The sequence below is a fragment of the Falco rusticolus genome, chromosome 14, assembly GCF_015220075.1.
Source record: "Falco rusticolus isolate bFalRus1 chromosome 14, bFalRus1.pri, whole genome shotgun sequence".
Classification (NCBI taxonomy): Eukaryota; Metazoa; Chordata; class Aves; order Falconiformes; family Falconidae; genus Falco; species Falco rusticolus.
In genome coordinates this window covers 22047791-22069869 of record NC_051200.1, presented here as the reverse complement: position 1 = coordinate 22069869, position 22079 = coordinate 22047791, and the positions used below count along the sequence as shown (strand labels likewise).

Below are 22079 nucleotides of genomic sequence, written 5' to 3'. Positions count from 1 at the left end.
GTAAAAAAAATAATAGTTTTCCTTCAACCCCACTTGACTGCAGTGAACTGAGATGTAATTGTAGGCACAGAGGCCAAGCCAGAAAGCGTTACAGGTTTTTAACTTAACTTTCTTCCTTTAAACTTAAAACTCTACATAACTTAATGACTGAGAAACTGTCCGAGAGCTCCCTGCAGCAGTGCCGGCTCCGGCACATGCAAAATCCCAGCATGAGGTTTGCAAGTTTCCCGGTAGTAGAAGATACTTAATATTATTCATTGAACAGAGTCCTTGGTAAATTAAGGCTTTTCTTTTTGCCTTGCAAATTATTTTCAATGTGTTCTTGATTTTTGTGAAAGTAAACAAACCAAGATAGTTTCCAAACCAGGGTTTGTTCACACATACAAGAACCATCAGAAATCTGCAGGAAAGCAAACGCCTTCCCCAGAACCAGCCATAAACGCCACGGCCCCACAGCCCAGCCCAGTGACCGAGTCACAGAGCTCATACTGCTTTTTCTATCATTCAACTATATTTGCCAGCCACAAAGATGAGCGCTTTTTTTTTTTTTTTTGTATTAATTTTTACTAAACCTCCTACTTGCATTTTATCAATGTTATAAATTACGGGGGAAAAGATCCCAGTGCTGCATTTTGAATAATTATTCCTTACAAACCGGTGGAGCACAGATACACTCCTTATCTCGTGGCTATAACCTGCATTATAACAATTAGAGGATAACACATTTTTCAGTCCTCTTACCTCCAAACTCCAGCTGCCCAGACAGGCTAACACAAACCACATTGAGCTGGGCCAGGCAATGCCATGGTACGGATGGCTGCGCGTCTGCAAGCAGCCTTAGAGCCATGGCTGGCCTTTCAGAGGGGGAAACGATCTCTCCCAGGCAACTGGGATTCATCATCCACAGCTAATTGAGCCCTGGTGGGAGCTACCCAGTGAGCGGGAGGGTTCCCGTCTGCCGGCTTTCTTTGCTGGGCAAGCACCTCCTGCTCCCAGCTCCGGGTGGGATGCTCCTGCTCTGAGCATCGCTCTCCTCTGAGATGCTGGGAGGGTGGCAGTGGCACCGGTGCAGCTCCCCGCCGGCTCCCCACCCCACGTCTGGGTAGGGCCAGATGAACCACACTAACAAAACCCGTCGTGGAAGTAGGTTAAAGGAAAGACTGGAGCTCTTCTCTGCCCAGCAAAGCGGTGCAGCAGCTGAAGCCCTCGTGATCCCTCATTGTTCGCTGAACGCGCTCTTTCCGGGGTAGGTCGGCATCAGGAATGGGAGGATGCGCACAGGCAGGAGCATTTGGTGTCGTCGGTGCTGAGCTTTACCCTGTTTTTCCGTGGACTGGATGAATTCTGTTCAACACGGAAGTGCTTTAAGTTTGTGGAATGTGGGACAATAAAAGTGAGCAGACACATGAACATAGGCAGAAATCCAGAAAACAAAATATAGTCCCTCTCCCTACAGCTTATACAAACTCCCCTGCCCCTGCATGTGCTACCTGCTACGAGCCCACCGGTCCCAGGAGGAAGAGACAGCGGAGGGAAGAGCCAAGTCCAAGTGCGTGGGAGCCCACGGGTGACCCCCGAGGGGCTGCAGCTTTGGGCTGGGGCTGGTGCAGCTCCTGCCACGCTGCTCCAGGGTTGGAGCATCTGCTGCGGTCGTCGGCTCCAGGGAACATCCGCGGGGCTTTGGTGATCTGAAAAATATAGAAGGTTCAAGACCACTCATTGTCAGTGGTATGGGGTATGGTTTGTGTTCTGGGGATAAGATGCATTTTCTAAAGGGTGTTTTTTCAACCCAAACTACTTTTCCCGGCAGCACAGAGGCCGTCCAACCATCTGCCTTTGGTAGCCCTACCATAGGAGAAGCAAAACCTGCCCTGTCGCTTGGTTCAATGCCAGGCTCCATCCTAAACCTTCGAACATGGGATTGCTAATGAATTACCAATTATTTTTCAATGTAAAATGCCCACCAGCTTCCCCACAGCGCTGCTCTGCAGACAGAGGGGCTATTTACTCTGGTAACTAATAGGCACAGACAGACTTGCGCAGCACTGAAAGGCAATATCACCCCCAAATACAACCAGATGTGCAAAAATTACACAATTTTTCGATGGATAAAACTTGCTGCAGAGCCAAAATCAGACTCAGCTGCTAGTTCCAGGTCTTGAGGGTTAGAGAGACGCAGATTTTTTGTGTGTGAGCTATAAGCATAGCTCAGCCCCCTGGCTAAGACTGGCAGGGCAGGGTGTTCATGCAGGAGATGCTCCAGGGGAAGGGCCTGATCTGAGGTCCCAGGGCCATGGTGCCCAGAGACGCAGCGGTTCTGAGGGTTTCAGGGCTGCTGCCAGCGTCTGTTCTACCTGGTGACAAGGCTTCTCAGGGATGTCATCTCCATACTCTCAATTTTAAATTCCAGCTTACCTAAAAAAAAGATATGCAAGACAAGGAGCTAAGATTAATGTATCGCACGTAACCACGAAACCTGTGTTGTCCCCTCCAAATCTTCCCATTCGGCAGCCTGAGCTCCAAAGAAGGATGGAAAAACTCTGCAGATCATAACAACCCTGGCCAGAGTGGAGGATTTTACATTTCAGGCAGAAAGACCTTTCCTCTAGCATCTACACACTTGACTTGCTTTGATCCTGGAGACCTCAGATGGAGAATGACAGCCAGTAAGCTCCGGCCCATCTCCACGATATCTCTGGTGAACCCCAAAGGGTGTGCATGGCGTTTTGGAGCCAGGACAGAGGAGGAGGATGGAGAAATGCCACGGGAATGGTGCTGGGTGAGGGTGGCAGACCCTGGCAAAGGGCTCGGGCGCACCAACCACGCGATGAGGCACTGAGAGTTGAGGAGGGGATGCTCCTGACAAGCCAGGAGTCCCATTCCCTGCTGCAATCCAACAGATGCTCGGCCGGAGCCAGCTCCACCCTGAGCCGCAGTTCGCCCACAAGCCTTCCCCATCTCACCTTGTTTTTACATTACTCGAGGACAGAGCTTGTTTTTCAGAGCAAATCCCCTGCTAATGTTACTGGGATTTGAATTTATGGCCACAGGAGGTGTTGAGCCACCAAGCCAGATGGTTATTTGCTAATTTTGATGGTTTGGAATGGTTTTTGGATCTCAACGATTTGCCCACGATTGCAAGCAAGAGAAAGCCATAGGTTGAACCGTTTCATATAATGAATCATTGCATGATTTTCTTCTTCCCTTATTGAAAAAGACTGTTTGATTTTTGCTGTATAATTTACAGTCCACAACCTATGACCCAGTGCAGCCAGAAGGAAAGTTTGGAAAGGGAGATAATACCTCAGAGACAGATTTTCCTCTTCTCTAAGCTGAAATTCCTTGTGAAGCTGAAGCTAACGCTGATTTTCTTCTGCTCCAGCAACACTAGGCATAGGCAGACTGCTTTGACAGATTTTATATGGCAACTACCTGTGTGTTAATATGCACAGATTGCATTTGCACAAATTGGTGGTATTGGGTGGCAAGTCAATCACATTTATTTATTACTTTAAAATTAAAACCATAAAATAATATCCAGCATCCCTAAGGGGATACTTGAAAAAGCAGAGTTTCACCCAGCTTTGCACGGAGAGTTCATGCGGTTTTAATTTCAAATACAAAGAATATATAGCTTGGTTGGGGGGTGACATCACCCTCCTTAGAAAATTTCATGTGATTCTTTTGCTTGTTTTTAAAGCTATTATTTTACGTATCTGCTGGCAGATATTTGTATTGGCAGATCTTATGAAATATTAAGATTGTATCTTTTCTGTTCAATTTCAAAAGTCGCTTCCTAACCAAAGTGCAAGCTAACAACTCAAAACCGTCATGGTGCTTCAAAGATGAATGAAAGCTTCCTTTCAAACCTTTTGATTTATTGTCCTTCTCTCCAGTGCATCACCCCTTCTGAGTGTTTATTCTCATCCCTCTATATTTGCATTTATGGTAATAATTAGCCACAATAACTGAGGATAGGATAGCAAAACAAAGCTGAGTGTCTCTGCAGCCTGTTGATCTCTCCCAGGTGTGGGCTCAGTTTAAGGCCAGGGTTTGCGTTTATCTTTCCAGACAGGGAGGGATGGAAAAGCCTCAAACCCGCCTTGGGGCCGATTCCTCCGGCAAAGTGCCGGTGGTGCAGGGACGGTGCTGGTGGAAAGGAACCTGTCAAAACCAAACAGTCGGAAAAGCACTCTGCACCAGAGCCAGTGGGACCGGGCATAAATCATCACTTCTTGTTCAGAGCCACCTTCTCTAAGGGCAGCGAAGGGAGGAGCGAAGCTTATTGCAGAGGGCAGTATTTACTGAGATCAGAGTGAGCCCCAGAAACCTGCAATTTCTGTGTGAATAAACCTGAATGTCCCCGACAGGCTGGATTTTCTAAGCCAGCCCCCAGAGCAGGCTCTTGGCTGGGCTGTGGAAGGCACTGCCGGACACCACGGGAGTCCCCAGCATCCCCGTCCTGCCCCAGGCATCGCTGGCCACTGGGCTGTGTCCCCCAGGGCATCACGTCCCCACGGAGTGAGCGAGGCTGTGTGGGCACAGCCCCCACGGGGGCTTTGGCAGCTGGTGCATGGTCAGGGGGGCTGTGATGACCATTTGTTTGGGACCTCTGATCAGGACACATGCTGGTGCTGTGCACCCTCATCCTCCCTGGCCCCAAATCTTGGTGATCATGGGAAACTTCCGCTCATTTTTGCTTTCAGAGCAGACAACGCTATCAAGGCCATCACAGGACCTTCCCCCTCTGCACCAGTGCTGACCGGATGTCTCAGGGTATCCCATTACCATTTAAAAGTGAAACAACAAGAATACAGCTGTAGTTTGAAAAATAGCATCACCTTCCTGTCAAAAAAGACTTTTTGCCTCAGGTTGCTGCCTGTAGAAGGGCTCGCTGCTGGGAAGGCCCCAGCTGGGGTTCCCAAGACCCTGGTATGCTCCATGGTCGGATCCTGCCTGGCCCTGGCACCAAGGGAGGAGAGCAGGAAAGGCGGCCCCAGGTCTGCCCAGCTTCACTCCTGCCCAGGAATACGGAATAACTCAGTATCAGCTTCCCCATAACTGTTTTGATTTCACTTCTCCTGTGTGGTTTCCCTGGCAGCCAAACCAAGATCTCTGGCTTTTTCCTGCCTACACTGCACTGGTGAGTGGAGCGAGGGTGGCCCTGGGGATGGGGTCCTGCAGCTCGCAGGGCTCACGCAGGGATCACCCTCTCCTCCCCCAGAGCTCTTCCCCACAGTAAAGCTGGTCAGGATACATCCTGGTGAAATTCTAAAGGTTTTCTGCTTCATCCATGCGGTTAATTTTGCTCTCTAAATCCCCTATTATTACACATTCTTTAAGTATTTTCTTTAAATATTATGAGAAAAGTTCAACACAGCAGGAATTTTTCCCTTTGCTTAGGGGGAGAAGGGGCCAGGTCTTGGTCTTATTTCTCAACTCTGGAGAAGTCACGATGAAGGAAAGGTGGTGTGAAAGATGCTCAGTGGAGTGGCCAAGCTAGTGTCACAGCACCATCGAAACTAACCGGCTGCAACAAGGCTCTTTCCACCCCATCCCAGGTTAACTTCAGAAAGTAGCTCCCACACCTTGCCCTGGCACAGTCACCAATCTCCCACAAGCCTTCAAAGGTTCATCTACCATCCATGCTGTTTCTTCATCCTCTTCAGGCCAGTCCACCCTGCTTCTTGCCTCTGCCTACATCCAGGGCATTCTCTTTCCTCCCTCTGCTTCTTCCAGATCTCTCTTCCTTAGCTGCCCCCCTTCTATACCCCTTAGAGTTGTTTAACTACTTAGCAGGAACCAGCCACAGCTGCACCTTATCCACACCAGCCAACCCGCCGCCCCTGAAGCCAGCCCACAGCTGTATATTATCAATGTTAATTAACTGCCTTCATCCCTCTATAATTCCTCTACAAGCTGGCAGGGGCTTCTCAGGTGCCGGTGGTTGGAGAAGGGATAGAGCAGCTTCTCCTCACTACACAACCACCAGCCAAAAGCCAGGTGCTGGATAAAAATTTTGGTGGTGCCACATTGCATCCTGGTACCGGAGATGCGCACGGTGGTCTCATCCTTACCCCACTGGCAGGTGACATTGCCGGCCCTTGCCCAGCTTCCCGGGCTGGGGTGGAGGCACCACCAATCCTTCCCTCATCATGAAATGAGCTGCGTCCCCTGATTTGGTTTCACTCTCCCCAAATGCTTTATCTATCAGTTTTGCTTCATTGAATCACTTCTTTAAAGTCTAATCCTATTCCCTGTGCAGCCTTTTGGGGGGGGTTATTGTATAAAATAACATAACTGAGATTTATTTCAATATATCTTTAATGTAGCAGACATGGTGGTGAAGAACCTGCTTGGGAGGTCAACCAACCAAGAAACTTCAGCACTGGCTGTCTACCACCCTAAGCTGGGCATTTCTCCCCAGCCTTAGAATTTTGGCCATGAAAATTAATTTGGGATGTTCCTGAGAACAAGGACGGGCTGAACCGTGCCGTCACCTCCAGCTCTGGACACCGCAGGCTGGCCCGGAGGTGCCGCAGCCCCATGGGGACACAGAGCTATGCTGTCACGTTGTGCTCGGATAGAAGAGCAGAGGTTTTTCTAAGTTCATTATGGGCAAAAAAAGACAGAGAATGAAATTAAAGCTTTGCTGTGGGACTGGACATTTGAGAATGTAAGGGAAAACAATCTCCCAAGCACTGTTATGAGCTACTACGGGTGTTTTCCGCCAAGATTTACTTAGTGGTCAGAAGTTTCTGTTTAAAAAATTGGGGTTTAGGAAAAAGAAATATTTGTTAATCTGTTCACCAGTAATTAGTTAATGACTAATGTGAAGTGGTAGTTACATTTGCAAAAATTAAAGTTGAATATTGCAGTTTCCAGACCCCACAGAACCCAAAGCGGTGTTATTTCAGCCCACAGAAGGGTTATTCAGCCGGCAGTCACATCCACGCCAGTCGCAGCCTGTGTATTAGCCTGAGCATTCAGAAACTGTTTCATTACAGCTTTAACGTACACCCGTAACGAACCTTCCACCCTTCCCGTGTTGTTAGTGGCAGCTCTTTGTGGCACACTGCATCGTGCCTAAGGTTCGGGATTTTCTTCCAAGAAAATGATATTAGTTGCACATTGGAATATTAGATATCCGCTTGCATTTCTTCAGCGTCCCATTTAACCCTGTTAGATCTGAGGCAGCACATTCATTTATATTTCCAACATGACAGGCAAAGAGGCTGGGATATGGAAATAAATAGATTATTTGTTTGCTACTAACAGTAAGGTTGGGAAAGTGGAAAAAAGTGCGAACTGGACTGTGAGTCCTGGAATAAAAAGTTAGTAGCGTGTGCAAACGTGGTCAATCCATCCTAAAATACATTTTTGCAGGAGAGGGAAGATTTTGGAAGGGAAGATGTGAGGGCAGATGGGGTTGGTGTCACCAAGGCCAGGGAGGGGACAGCACATGGGGACAAGGGACCGGCCCAGGGGTCACTGCTCTGCTGGCTCTGGCTGCATCTCCGCGAGAGCAGAGGAGTTACACCACCCGAACAGATCGCTTAGAGTACGTCCCACACTACGTGCAACCAGCAGGAAAAGCGATGCACCCACACCCAACTGCAGCCTTGGCTACACGCCGCCTAATTAAACGCTGGTGAAACAATCACTGAAGCTGCGTTATGGGAGTCAGGGCTTGCTTAATGGTATGCAGCGATGCAGTGCTGCATCCCTCTGATTAGAAACTGGGATTTTTCCAAATGCTAAAAAAAAATAAATAAAATATATATTTTCTTGCTAACAATTTATGAAGCAGAGAACAAACAATCCTTCAGGTTTATCTGTTAGAACTGACAATGTCCTAGCACCAAACTTGTAATCGCAGCTTTGTAGAAATCTATGACATAGCAGATGGAGATATAAAAGGGAAAAGTATTAGATGTGTAATTGAGTACAGGCGATATTAAAATATTACCCCTAAGCCACAGGTCAGGTTGGGTTTGCTTTATTTTGGTTGTTTTATTTTTTATTTTGTTTTGACAAATGCAAAGTAAATCTTGGCAAAATCAAGCATGGCTTGAACACTATTAAATCTCCTAAAGTCTGCCCCTAAAGTGGTCAGGAAAGTCTGTGTTTGGAATTTACCTGTGTGCTTTAATGGATTAACGGACAGTATGAAAAGATCATTTTCAAGTTAAGCAAACATTTCTGGCATATTGTATAACACTTGCTTTAAAATTAAGTTAGTTATTCTGAACTTTATGCCAAATGATTATTTGCTCGATTTTCTGATGATGGTAATACGTGACATACCATCACATAATTTGGTAAAGACAATAAAATTACAAAGCCCAAGAAGGGTCTGAGTCAGGCTTTGACAGATTAAAGCTCTCCAAGTCCCCTGAAAACCCTTTTCTGACATATTAATTTGACCTAAACCCTCAAAATGTTCCTGATTATGTCATCTCAATTGGGCTTTATTTTTGTTTTATTTTTCATTGTAGGAAATTAAAAAGGGTTGGTTGATCCCTGGCCAAGTTCTTGAAATGTGTTGCAATGCTAAGGAAATAAAAGATTACTCGAAATACTTTTTAATAATATGTCATGTCAGCAGAGATAAAGGTTCACACTTAATGCCCTCAGCTGGCTTCTATCAGTGCTGGGGAGCGCAGCGTCAGCCCCGGCCGGGCTCCGGCAAGGACCCACCATTCACCTTGCTTTTAAACCATGAGCTTATGCTGTTATAATTATAAACATGTTTATAAAATTTGTTTCATTTCTCTTTGTAAGAAGAAATAAAGATCTGCGTAGGTGGGGCTGATCCTGCCCGGGAGCGAGGGCAGAGCAAGACGACCTCCCAGAGCCTCTTCCCCTGCCCCGTCCTCCATCCCTTTCTGGCGCTGATGGCTGGGGACAGCGGTGGGGTCACAGCCCCCAGGCAGGCCAGGCACCCATCCTGCCGAGCCATGAGCCATCGGGCGGGGGCACCTGGACGGGCCTTACCCCAGGAAAACCCACTTCAGCAGAGCCTGGGGCTTTGCAGGGCCACTGTGATGGGCATCACCGGGGAGCTGCGGTAACGCGGGGCCAAAACCACCACGTCGCCCCACTGTGACACGGCAGAGCTGCTCGTCAGATCTGGAGGCACTTGGCGAAGGAAGAGAAGTACTGTCCACCTTGATAAAAGTGAAATCTAAAGCTCGTCAGTGCCAGGCTCTCTGAGGCTGCGCTGGGAGATGCCCACACTCGGCAGGGCCGGGGCTCGCTGTCCCGTGTAACCCCAGCAGGCTCAGCTGGGCAGCAGCCTGGGGAAGCGCACTGCCGGCCCTGCCGCACGCCAGCTGTACAGCTCCCGGGCGGCCCACCGGCCATTCTGAGAGGCGCTGTGAGTTCTGCACCGAAGCTGGATCCTCCAGAGCCCGGTTTGCAGGCAGGGATGCAAATCTTCCACCCCTGAGCCAGGCTGTGGGCATGGTCCGAACCAGGACCATGCACAGGGGCAGAGCCCGCAGTGGGAGGAGTGGGCAGCGGCCACCTGGGTGCCCCAGGCTGGACCGACGTTTGGCACCTACATCAGCTGGACGTTTGGCACCTACATCTGCACCCATTCACTTCCTCCGAGACCTTTCCCTTAGACAAATTCCTGTCCCAGTGAGCTATGCCAGGAGTCTGGGGTATAAATGTGCATTAAAAAAAAAAAAAAAAGCATAAATGTTTAGAAATGCGTATAAATGTGTATAAATGTACAAATGTGTATCAACGTGCAAAGCCCACCCTAAGCTGAGCAAGGAGCATCCTTGGAATGAGGATTTGAGGACAACAGTATGAGTCTGGGGCCTGCAAAACACCCACTCGCCAAGCGCTGTGCCGGGGAGCGGCTGGCTGATGTTTGGTTGCGGTTGTCTCTGCTCAGACGCCGTTTTCATGCTGCTGCCGGCCCAAGCTTTGGAAGAAATGTGTGCGCCAGGACACAGACCCTGACAAATACAGCAAGAAATCCTGAGAAGTGGAACATTTGAATAAACCAGTGATCCCCTGAGACTCCGGGAGTGCCTGGAAAGGGGGCACTGGGTGCTGCACCCCATCCCCTTCCCTCCCCAAAGCCGCAGCACCCTGCAGCAGCTCCCACTCCCCCCAAACCTGCTTTCTCAGCAGGCTTGTGAATTTTATCCCTTTGCACATTTTTTTTCCCCTTAAGGCTCATCTATCTTAGCTGACCTCCCTGGTGCAGGGAAAGGCAGTGGGTGAGGGCTGTGCAGGGGATGGGTGGCGGAGGCGTAAATACCACTGCTTCCCCCCACTCCAAAAAAAAAAAAAAAAAAAAAAAAAGACTGCCCCCCGGAATCCCCTTTGGTGCTGGCTCTGGGGAGGGCTCCCGGATGTAAAATAAATCAGGGTGATGTGTTCAGGCCTTTGCAGGGTGGGGAGGTCCCTGGTGGGGCCCCCAAAATCACCGTGCAAATCCAGCACAGCCCCTTTTATCTGTGCACCTGCAGGTCTCAGCTGGAGCCCCCCTGGCCTGGAGCCCCCCAGCCCCAGCCCCGGCACTGCAGGGGTTCCCAGGAACTACCCAAGTGGAAAACTGGGATTTCTGCCCCTAATTCAGCGCAGCTGCCGCTGTGGGGCCGCACTTTGAAGTGGAGCCGTGGAAATATCCCGGGGGTGATGCCAGAGCGGGTGGCGGGGGGGCTGCTGCCTTTAAACAAAAAAAACCACAACCCACAAAAACAATCAAACAAACAAAAAATACACACACACAAAAAAAAGCTGGGGGAGGCAAGCCAGAGTCTCTGTCCAGTGGGGGACACTGTGGCATGATATGCCGGGGACACGGGTAGGGACACACACACAAGTGTGACCTGCCCGTTGGGCAATGCCCCCGGGCCTGGGGGTCACCAGTGCGGCCAGCACGGGCACGGCTCCCCCGCTCCTTTCTCCTGCTCCTTTCTCCCTCTCCTCTATTCCCTTTTTTCTCCTTTTTTACCCCCCCCCCCCCTTCTCCTCTTCTTTTTGTGCTGGTTCTGGTTAAACGTTATTTGCACTTTTGTTGGAAAAGTGGCCCCTAGTGTGCAATTATGTCAAATTTCTTAGAGTTTTACAATTTAATGGAGAACAGTAACTCTTTTATTGATCCTAGACGGGGCCGGCTCCTCTTCCCCCGCTCTTCCCCTCCACCGCCTGCTCTCCCCTCCCTCCCCCTTCCCCCCCCCCCCCGTTACTCCCACGAAATGTCACTCAATGTTTCTTATGCTCCCACCAGTTTCCAAAACAAACAGTGGAGCCTGCAGCCGCCCGTTGCCTCAGTTGGATGCAAGAGGATCGCGCCGTGGCCGCTGCCCCCCGACGGGAGCCGTGCGGCGGCCGGGCGAGGCTCGCTGGGCACCGGCCGGGATGGAGCCGCCGCCGCCCGCCTGAGCCCCGCGGCCGCCCGGGGGGACCCCCGGCCCCGGGGGATGGCGCTCAGCTCCCGGGCTCACGCCTTCTCGGTGGAAGCGCTGGTGGGACGCGCGGCCAAGAGGAAGGTGCCGGATGGGCGCGACGAGGAGCGCGGGGCCGGCGGCCGGGAGAGCCGCGCAGCGCCGGAGCCGGGTGGGTACAGCCCGGCCGGGACCCCCGGGGCGGCGGGGCCGGCCGCCCCCTGCCCGCCCCGCAGCCCTCGAGCCGCCCCCTCCTGCTTGTCTTTCCGCAGAGAAGCGGCCCAAGGCCGGGGCCGAGAGCCGGGAGGCGGGGGCCGGGGCGCAGGTGGAGCTGCAGGGCTCCGAGCTCTGGCGGAGGTTCCATGAGATCGGCACCGAGATGATCATCACCAAGGCCGGCAGGTACCGGCCGCACCTCCGGGCTCGCCCGGCCTTCTCCTGCCTTTCTGCTTGCGTGTCGGGGTTTTTTTTGGTTGGTTGGTTGGGGTTTTTTCCCCTTTCATCCCTCTTTTTTATATATTTTTCTTTCCTTTGCGGTTTTTTTCTCTCTTTTTATTGAGCTTGAGTTTGTGTTTGTTTTTTTTTCTCCCGACGCCCGTTTAGTTTTCCAACTCCCTTTCGCCGTCTAACCGGCAGTTCTTGCTCAGGACCTTCCCCTCTGCCCGCAGGAGGATGTTCCCGTCGGTCAGGGTGAAGGTGAGGGGGCTGGAGCCGCTGAAGCAGTACTACATCGCCATCGACGTCGTCCCGGTGGACTCCAAGAGATACCGGTACGGGGGGGCGGGGGGGCGCCCCACGCCCCCGCGGGATCCCCCCGGCCGGGCTGAGCGGTCGCGGACCGCGCTCTGCTCAGCCCGTCTGCTCCAGGGCGCCTACGTGCACGGGGGCTGCCCAGCCGGGGGGGGCCGGCGGGCTCGCGTGAACGTAGATTCTATAGAGGGGCGTCGGGGGTGGGGGGGGGGGTGGTGTCTCCGCCGCCTGACCGCGGCCCGGCCCGGGCCAGTTACGTCTATCACAGCTCGCAGTGGATGGTGGCGGGGAACACGGACCACTCCTGCATCACCCCCCGGCTCTACATCCACCCCGACTCCCCCTGCTCGGGGGAGACCTGGATGAGGCAAATCATCAGTTTCGACCGGGTGAAGCTCACCAACAACGAGATGGACGACAAGGGGCACGTAGGTGTGGGGTAGCCCCGCGGGGGGGGGGGGCGGGGAGAGGGCAGAGCATCCCCCCGGGGGGCAGCGCGGCCGGTCCCTCTCTCCCCGGGGCTGCGGGCTGGCTCCCAGCCGCCTCTTGCACCAGGTTTGGGTTTTTTTCGTTTTCCTGCCCTCTCCGTGCCGGGGGGCTCAGCCTGCCTCTCCCCCCGCAGATCATCCTGCAGTCCATGCACAAGTACAAGCCCCGCGTCCACGTTATCGCCCAGGACTCTCGCTTCGATCTGGCGCAGATCCAGTCGCTGCCGGCCGAGGGGGTGCAGACCTTCTCCTTCCAGGAGACCGAATTCACCACCGTGACGGCCTACCAAAACCAGCAGGTACCGGGGAAGGGGGACGAGGGGGGCTGGAAAGCCCCAACGGCACCGGGGACCGGAAGATGGAGAGCCCCGGCGGGACTGGGGACCGGGAGATGTGAGGGGACCGGCGTCCGGGAGATGGAGGGGACCGGGGACCGGGGGATGGAGGGCATCAGGATCCAGGGGATAGAGGGCACCGGCGGCACCGGGGACTGAGGGATGCAGAGCCCCGGCGGCACCGGGGACCGGGGGATGGAGGGCACCGGGGGATGCAGAGCCGCGGCGGCCGGTGCCGTCACGCCGCGGTCCCCAACGGCCCGTTTCTCTCCCACCTTCTCAGATCACCAAGCTGAAGATCGACAGGAATCCCTTCGCCAAAGGTTTTCGGGACCCCGGGAGGAACAGGTAAGGCCTGGGGCCGCCCCGCCGCCCGCCCCGCCGCGCCCGCCGCCCCCGCCGCCGCGCTCAGCCCGGTCTCGCCCCGCAGGGGGGTCCTGGACGGGCTCCTGGAGACCTACCCCTGGCGGCCCCCCCTCGCCCTGGACTTCAAGGCTTTCGGCGCAGACAGCCCGGGTGAGTGCCCTTCTCTGCCTTCGCCCGTCCCGTTAATCCCCGCCGCCGCCGGGCTGCGCGGCCGGAGGGCTCCGCGGGGCGGGGGGGGTTCAACCATGAAGATAACGAAGTGGGTCCAGAAAACGAGCCGGCCGCTAGCGCAACGTTTTGGGGAGCCGATTCCACGTGTTTTCGGCCAAAAGTCCTGTTAAAATCGATGTGAGAAGCAGAGCAGCCGCCCCGGGAGGAGGGTGACGGGCTGCCGTCGCCGCCTGGCGCAGTCCACACTTAGACGCGCAGGGGAAAAAAATAACTCACTATGCAGGAGGCTAATTTAAAGTCGGGTTGTTGTGGCTTTGATCCTGTTACGCTAATTGTTTCCAACCCGTTTGAAAATATTAGCTAAAAACGGGGTAAAAAACCTCCTGCAGCCGGCTGCTTCTGGGCGAGCAAACGCCTTGTGCATCGGAAATTAAAATTGTCTGTTCTTCAGTCTGTAGCAGCCAGACAGTCCGTTAGCTCCACAGAAATGCAGGGAAGAGGGAAACGTTTTCCAGGGAAAACGATCTCCCTCCGCCCGACAAGCGCATGTCAGTCTTTTACAGCTCTTTTCCAGAAAAAAAAAAAATATCCCAGCTTTTGGAAGGTATTATTTGGAAACTGATTATTCAAAGCGCCGGGGGGGTGGGGGAGTAACAGACCATGTGCATGCTGGAGCGCTCCAGTTTGAGTTTAAATTCTCCAGTTTAACTCTCATTGCTGTGCGGAACCCTTCAGTGCTGGGCACACCAAGTCACTCCTGTCCGCAGGGAAATAACTGCAGAAATCACCGCAAAAAATCATGCTGCACAGGCATAGAAATGGGGAGACATAAGAAATCAGACTCGGGAAAAATTAAGAGGTTTACGGGTTATAAAGAGAACTAGGGTTTTTATTGTTACGTATTTAGAAAAGACCTTATGCTAAAAAGCACCTTTTGAATGTGTTTGGCCGGCTGCTACGGAGCCGGCGAGAGGAGCTGATGGGTGGGTTGCAGTGGGGAATAAGAGAGAATCTACTGCAATGTTCATCCTATGGATGCTAAAATATTAGAGCTTCCTGGGATATTTTTTCTTTCCCCTCATCTTAATGTAATTGGTATTTTTCTTCAAGGTCAGTTTCCTGGGCTGATGATTAGTGAGTTCTCCAATCTCACTAATAATAAAAATGTATTTCTGAAGAAAAACTGAAAAAATAGAGATCCCAAAGCTCTAAAACCAGAAGGTAAATTAAAAGAAAGCGTGAACAATATGCTGAAGAAAGACTTGGCCACAAACTTAGGATTTTAAAGCCTAGTAGAAACGGCAGAAAGCGTCTGCTCCTTGAGCTGCTCTGTCATCCCCGCTGCGATCCCCATCCCCAAGCGTGTCCTGGAAGTCATGCGATGTTATTGCTCAGGATACCTTGAAGCAAATACTAACGCTCGTTTGCTCTGCTATAGCCAGCTGCGTGGGGCTTCACTCGCTGCCTCGCACTCACAAATACCGGCTCGGTCACATCATGTTACATGACCAAAAGTCCCTGAGCCTTGGGAGGGTGTGAGGCCGTGTACACCGGGGAGGACCGGATCCCTGCCCTGCTGATGTCAGTACCGTAACAGCCGCTGACATCAGCGGGGAAGGGTGAGATGCTCAAGCCAGAAAACATTCCTGGATTATAGCGACTAGGTGCCGGGTCATCCAACCTGTAAGATACTCTGCTTGCTGGAAGTTTGCAAAATTAATTTGCAGCGTGTCCAAAATGTTGGTGTTCTTCTAAGGTCCGAAATACTCGCAGCTATGGCTTGGTTATACAGTTGATTCTGTGTTGCTGATGGCGTGTAAAGCCTGACCAGATCACATCCAGGCAGTATATCACTTGGAATTAAATGTAAATAGAGAAAATGGATCCACATTCCCTTCCTTTCTTTCCCAGTGACTTTGGTAAGGAATGAAAATAAAGGGGTGGTGGGGGTGGTGGGGGGGTGGAAACGGTTCTGGAAGAATGCGGTAATGAATGTGCAGCAGAGACATACGCTCTTAAATGGTGTTAGATGAAACCAGCATCTGTTTAGCACCAGGGCCGGCCGCTCCAGAGCATCATTCCCACGCCAGAGCAGCCGCTGCCTCTTTGGTTTTGCTCTTGATGTTGCTCCGGAGGAGCTCTGAGCCGGTGCAGAACAGTGATGTTATACACCAGTGGCCTCAGCAGCGCTCACGCGTGCGAAGCGAGCCGGTGTCACTTTTCTACCAAATTATGAAAGTGTTCATTGATTCATTTCAGAAAGGAGAATGTTAAAATGACATGTGCATTTAAAGTTTCTGGAGACACCTACAGTATTCAAGGGTACGTTTCAAATTGCATGGGAAGCCAAGTAAAATTAGTCAATTCCTGTGAGCAGGAAGGTACAAAAATATTCTCCATCAGGCTGAATACATTTTTTTGTTCTTATATACAAGGGGAAAAAGCTGCCTGTAATTTGCACAAAAAAATAGGAAACTTAAAATAGCAATGACGTACATATAGCAGGGGAAGGTTATCGGTCATGTAGCGGGGCACAGACCCGGCGGGTACCTGTGTATGTGGAGCTGAACTTCACAGTCGTCCTGGTCAAATGAGTGGGATTGGGCATGGGTGAATATTGGTCTTAGACAAGTGCCAATTAACAACAACTAATAATTTATGGGCAGATCTTCCCATTTTCCAGGAGCTGATTTTTGGAGGAGGTTTGTGCTTGGACAGATGCCGGAGCAGGGTGGTGTGGAGCAGGAGTGCTCCAAGGGTTCCTCGGCTGTGAGCATCAGCTAGCCCAGCCTGGATGATTTCTGTTTTCATTTTCAGGCGGGAGCTCCAGTTCTTCACCGGTGACCTCGAGCGGTGGGACGCCCTCTCCTCTGAACCCCTTGCTCTCTCCGTCGTGCTCCCCTCCTACGTTTCACTTGTCAGCAAGCAACATTGGTGTGTCGTGCCCTGAGAGCTACCTACACAACCTCAACCTGCCCCTCTACTACAAGATTTGTCCTACAAGCTTCTTAAGACAACAGTCTCTCATTTTGCCAAGCCACGAAAAACTGGGAGGCACCAACCCGCATCTTTTACCCCACTTCATGGTGGATATGCCCAAACTGTCCTCCCTCGGCATAGCCAATCTGAAAAACGCTAAAGCTGAAGACTTAAACGGGCAGTGTCTACAAGTACCCAGTTCTGCTAGTCAAATGCTGTATGGATTACATGCATCTGGAAACATTTTCCCATCAAGTCCCATTGCTCGGGAAGCACTTAATTGTTCCTTACATCCTCCATATGGCTTGTGTGGCTATAACTTCTCTGTGCCATCTAGACTGATGAATGCAGCGAGCCATTTCAAAGTGAGTGACAGCATTCCGGCTTCTCTGAGAGATGGCAGATGTAATCACTCTAACTGGCACCCGACAATTAACCATTGCCTTTAGTGGAATTATATAATATTTCTAAGCATTGATATGTAAAGCAAGCCTTTCCTTCCTTCGTACCCAAGGGCTCGCTAGTTATTGACTATGAAATACTGCATGGGACAGGAGTGGGATGTCTAGGCATTGCATTTCTTTTGTGGGCAAACGTGTGGGGTGGTGGTGGGGTGGTGGTGGAGGATTTGGGAGGGTCTGAGGTGATCCACAGCGAGGTGATGCCTTTTGGTGATATTTATGTCATGGTTGTTAGGTTAAGAGCAAACTGTACCGTCACCTTTTTGATATTTGCACTCTGAAGTGGGAACGTAGACGTATACATTTCTACAAATATGTTTTCTCGAAACTGTCTCTCTAGCTTGCCTCTAGTTAGCTCAAAGCCCTAGCGAGCCTCTGCTCACCCAACCATAGTTTTTCCTCTAATTTCAAAGGGACTGTACCAGGCCTGGAGTTGGCAGAGGAGCTGTATTTGGCCAAGTGCTTGAGCATGTTCTCAAGTTCCCGTGGCTTTAATGGGTCCTAATTAATGACATGAAAGTGCCTTGTTCTCCAGGACCCAGACGACTCAGTTATCAGAGTGGGGACATAAATCCAAGTATTTTCTGCCAAGGTAAAGAAAGACAGGGTAGAAGATGGATGTGTCCCTACCTTGTGGGGATGAGAAAGTGGAGCCTGATGCAGCGGTGCCCCAAGAGCCCTCCGTTCCACACTCCTGCTCCCGGGGATCTCTGGGAGGTGGTAGTGCAGAGCGGCACCAGTGCTGATGGCGAGGTGAGAAGGAACAGAGGATGGGGGTCACACATCTCCCCCATGGCGAGAGCTCCATGCTGGGGGATCTGGCAGATACATCTCAGAGAGCTGAGTGGGATGAAACACCTCTGGGAGCCCCAGGGAACACAGAAGGTCCATCTGGAATCACATCCACCAGCCTGTGCCCGAGGGAAGGGACAAGGATGCTCCTGGCTTGGTCCCATGGGAGAATGCAGATCCCTTCTGGAGAGATCTCTAAGGGCTCCAAAACATGAGATTTGCAATTCCTTCTGAAAGCCCTGTTTGTTTTATTATAACCCGTGGATACTCTTGTTATTCCTGTTAATATTCTTTAGCTCCCAAGGGAACAATATAACCCACAATAAGATGGGGCACAGGTTTTAGTCTTTATTTGATCAGTGCTCAGTCCCTACCTAAAGCCAAATTTACTACCTGATATTTGACAGAGATTTGGAAATAATGATTCACTGGGACCGGCTGCATTTTGGGATTAAGTTTAGAGAATCCTGTATTTACAAACATAATGCAGCACTGTGTAGGGATTGAGTGCAGATTGAAGAACCAAAATTGGTAGCAGAGCTTTGGGTTTATTTTCATCCCTAACAGACAGCAAATTAAGAAAAGAACTAGCAGTATCGAAAGCTGTTACAATAACAAGAAGTCAGACTGTTACTTTCGTGAGACTTTGCTAAAAATCAGACAATGTTGTTTTCCCTAATTTAACTGCTTTGAGTATTCACAGAGCCCCTGGCGATACCAGAATGAAATGGTGGGCCGTGCTTGCCTTGCTAAATGGTCTGTAGAACTGTAAAAATGAGCAAACCTGCTTTCTTGCCCTGATTCTTAGCAGTTTATTTCACTACTTTTATTAAAAAAAAAAAATAAATTCATTCAAGAGTCCTTATTTCCAAGCCATCCCTCACCACGGGTAGGGGCCGAGTTCCCGTGGGTGAATCCACTGCAGGGGCTGGGACGGGCTCTGCAGATCTCTGCAGATCCCTGCAGATCCCGGCTCCCCATGGGCCGAGTGACCAAGTGCCGCCCCCCACATGTGGTTATACTTTTGGGGAGCTGGAAGGCTCTTCCAGATCAGTCACGGATTCGTGGGTGGATGCGATGGGTAACTTCCAATTTTCCAAATATTTGCGGTTGCATAAGATATTCCAGAGTTGCTGCCATGAGCTGGTGATCCAGAAAATTGGTGTTTGTCTAGTTAAAATTGTGACTGATAATGACTAGAATAGATATTTTCAGTATGGACAGTTTTACAGTGATGGCTATTTAAATTGAGATCATATACATCCCATCCACTACAGCTGAGCAAATGCTCTCTTTGACGGGACCCACCTCATTGCTACTCCGAGCATGTTTGCAGCTGGGCATGGAGCTTCCCAGAGCCGCTGCTCATCCTGTGCCTTTTGGCATGAAACTACAGACCCGGCACTGGGGTGCTGCGCTCCCGCAGCGATGCTCCGCTCACTCCAGCCGAGTCGGGCTGGGTTTTGATGCGCCTGCCTGGGTCCCGTAGGAGCCCTGTTTTCGCCACCCCCCCCGGTCACAGCCACAGGGAAAACATGCCCAGAGCCTGGTCCCTGCAAGGTACCTGCGGGTCCCTTGGGTGCCAGCACCGAGCTGCGGGCAGGATGTGGCACCCATCAGAGCGGCACAGGCAGACGCATGGATCCCAGTGTGCTCCCTACGAGAGGTCACTGCAGCGCGAGAGGCACCATCCGACCCGCGTTAGCTGAGGTCCATCTCTGTTTCCTTTGCCTTTATCTCTCACCTTTATCTTTTCAAAAATCACTGTAACAAATGACAGAGATGCCGGTGGTATTTTCAGGCAGTCTAGCTCTCTCTCTCCATTCCCCGTGGTCACCCGGTGCCGGCCGTGGCTCCTTGCCCGCAGGGGGGGCTCGGCTGCATCGTTCACACCGTAACACTGGTCGCTCTGCTGACACGGGGCAAACTCTGCCCCATACAGTGGGTAACCTGCACGCTGCTCTCTGGGGGTGCTTTGCAAAACGGCTGCTGGTGATAGGCGAGCGGCAAAACTCGTCAGAGTAAGTCAGCACAATAAATTATTAGTCATTAAATGGAAACTGGGGGAATCGAGTCAATATTTCAAGCAGGACTACGCGCCTATAAATACAAATACATCACATGCTGCTTTGCTGTGCCTCCCGTGGACATTACTTGACAACCTGGGGCAACCGCAAAAGTTCATAGTTCTTTAGACTTCGGGAAGGGACGCAAACACGCACCCAGTGTCACAGCACTGTTTTTAAATGGGAACAGGGAGAAAATAATCAACGAGGTTAAGATTAAGCTTGCTGAACAATCTTTGCTATTAGTCATTTGGGAAAACAAAGAGGAGTTTGAAGTTACTCGGAAATGTCTGATCCCATTTAGAGCGCTTGGCAAATAAATTTGGCCGTACCAAGGGCACTGTGTCCGTACGCGACGCTGGGACATGGGATGGGCTCAGAGCTCAGACAATGGGAGGTTGATGTAAAAATCAAGGAGACAGAAAACCCCAGTGATAATGTTTTTAATCAAAGTGCAGTTACTATCCAGTTTCACCCAAATTTAATACACCTATTGGGGAAGGCAAACATGTAGAGGGACCGTCAGATGTAGCTTTTTGTGATCGAAGTGCCTTGGTTTACATTTGATCTTCTGAGGTTTGGTCTGTAATTAGATGATAATTTGTATCACAATTATGCAAAACAAACGAGAATTGGAGAGCAAGTTAGACCAGAAAAAATAAGCACCCAGAACATTTGAAATGCATCCAGTATTAAAATGATGTACATGTGTGGCTGAGGCCGGGGGGACATGCTGTTCCAATAAAGCTGCAGAAAGGGAAAAGGCCGGTATCGGTTCCTACAAAAGTTTCAAATGCTCGTGTTTACAAATTTGTATTGCACATTAATATGTAAACACAGGCTATTGGAAACAGATGACTCCGCAATATTTACGTGTGCTTTCTTCTTAGTTTTGGGTGTCTGTTTGCCTCCTAGAATACACGAAGTATGCAGTGACTCTTTTAAGACACGGCTCAGAAAGCCAAAGAAGAGATACAGCATCTGAAGGTGCACTGTTGACAGGGGCAGCGCCGCGGCAGCTCCTGGCCCTGGCTGTGTTTTGGGTACCAGCTGCACGGGGGTGCGTCCCCCGACTCCTCCCAGGCTTGTGCCACGAGCTGGACTGCACTTCGCAGTGCTACAAGTGGTATCTCGTTCCTTGGTGTTTACACACTGAATGTATTTCACAATTTTCCTCATCCCATGTCACTCAGAGGCACTGGAGTCATGTCATGCGGCCACGGCATCACCCGGCCACAGCAAGCAGCCCCATCCACGCCGGCTCAGCAGCCTCTGTGCTCCACCAATGCTGCAGTCACAGAGCGCTGGAAAAACCCCAGCTTTTAAAATATAAAGAGTTATTTCTTATAAAATAATTTTGAAAAGAAAAACCACCTCCCTTGCAATGTCAATAAAAGCTTGTGACTTGTGAATCCCCTTTTCTTTCACTCGTTGGTTTGCATTTTCGGGTGCGAGCTCCAGGCACCCCTTTCTGCGCTCGGCTGTGTCTGTGCAAGTCGCAGCCTCCCAGCCCCCATGGAGTTAAAGCTGGTGTCGGACAGCCTGGATGCAGCAGGCGAGGGTGTTGGGAGTTATACCGGCTGCAAGGACTTTCGCAGATGTTGGGTACGACACTGCAAGCTGTTCGTGCTTAACAGAGCCCTGCTCTCCCCGAGGTCGTGTCGTTTCTGAATGTTATAGTTATTTATAAACTCACTTCTTCCCCCTGTCCCTTCGGTGACGTTCACAAGAAGGACCTACCGTCCACTGCCATACATCAAACAATTTCCTCCCAGATCGCTTATCCTAAAGCACCAAGTTTTAAGTTTATTGTAGCAATTAAGTACAAGAAGTAGTCCAGGTTTTGTGAAGGACCCTTTGAGCTTATAAATCAAACAACACAAACCAGCAAGTAAAATTCAAGACCTTTCTGAAGAGGAAAACACCAGCGATAAGGGAGAAATCCCAGGAAAAATAATACTTGCTGTCTAAGGAGGCAGATCCTGAACAAAACCAGAGAGGGGCTCGGGATGGCTTCTAGCGCTCTGAAGTCTGAAGATATATTAGATGCACTAAAAAGTTTTTCAGGTATTTTCCCTTCTTTTAAAAGCCTCGCTCTTTCAGGTTTTTAGAGAACGGCTTTTTGGAGAAATTCACTTTTTCCCTCTTGGCACTGGCTCCAGATCTCATCTTGGAGCTGGGTCCCAGCTCCAACAATTTCCTCCGGGTCCTGCCCAGCAGCTGGGAGCACTTAGCAGCTCATCCGCCCCGTTGGGCTCAC

General features: G+C 50.9%; 1 protein-coding gene across 2 annotated transcripts; it reads left to right on the top strand.

Annotated features, from left to right (window-relative positions):
* Positions 1-11230: 11230 nt before the first annotated feature.
* On the top strand, positions 11231-18594 carry TBX22 (T-box transcription factor 22). Of its 2 annotated transcripts, XM_037408580.1 has the most exons (8): positions 11231-11583; positions 11684-11813; positions 12080-12181; positions 12415-12589; positions 12784-12948; positions 13268-13332; positions 13415-13500; positions 16339-18594. In XM_037408580.1, the coding sequence occupies exons 1-8, from the start codon at positions 11448-11450 to the stop codon at positions 16947-16949; spliced, it is 1470 nt and encodes a 489-aa protein (XP_037264477.1). In that variant the 5' UTR covers positions 11231-11447; the 3' UTR covers positions 16950-18594. The 2 variants fall into 2 exon arrangements, with proteins under 2 accessions (XP_037264477.1, XP_037264476.1); XM_037408579.1 differs by having other exon boundaries at positions 11231-11813.
* The last annotated feature ends 3485 nt before the right edge of the window (positions 18595-22079 follow it).

What these genes read in the sequence shown, in the direction of transcription:
- TBX22 (XM_037408579.1), top strand. Translation starts at nt 11,524, where the DNA reads ATGGGCGCGACGAGGAGCGCGGGGCCGGCGGCCGGGAGAGCCGCGCAG. An exon ending in CGGCCTACCAAAACCAGCAG is followed by an intron (nt 12,949 to 13,267) that starts GTACCGGGGAAG and finishes CCACCTTCTCAG; the next exon opens with ATCACCAAGCTGAAGATCGA. An exon ending in CGGGACCCCGGGAGGAACAG is followed by an intron (nt 13,333 to 13,414) that starts GTAAGGCCTGGG and finishes CTCGCCCCGCAG; the next exon opens with GGGGGTCCTGGACGGGCTCC.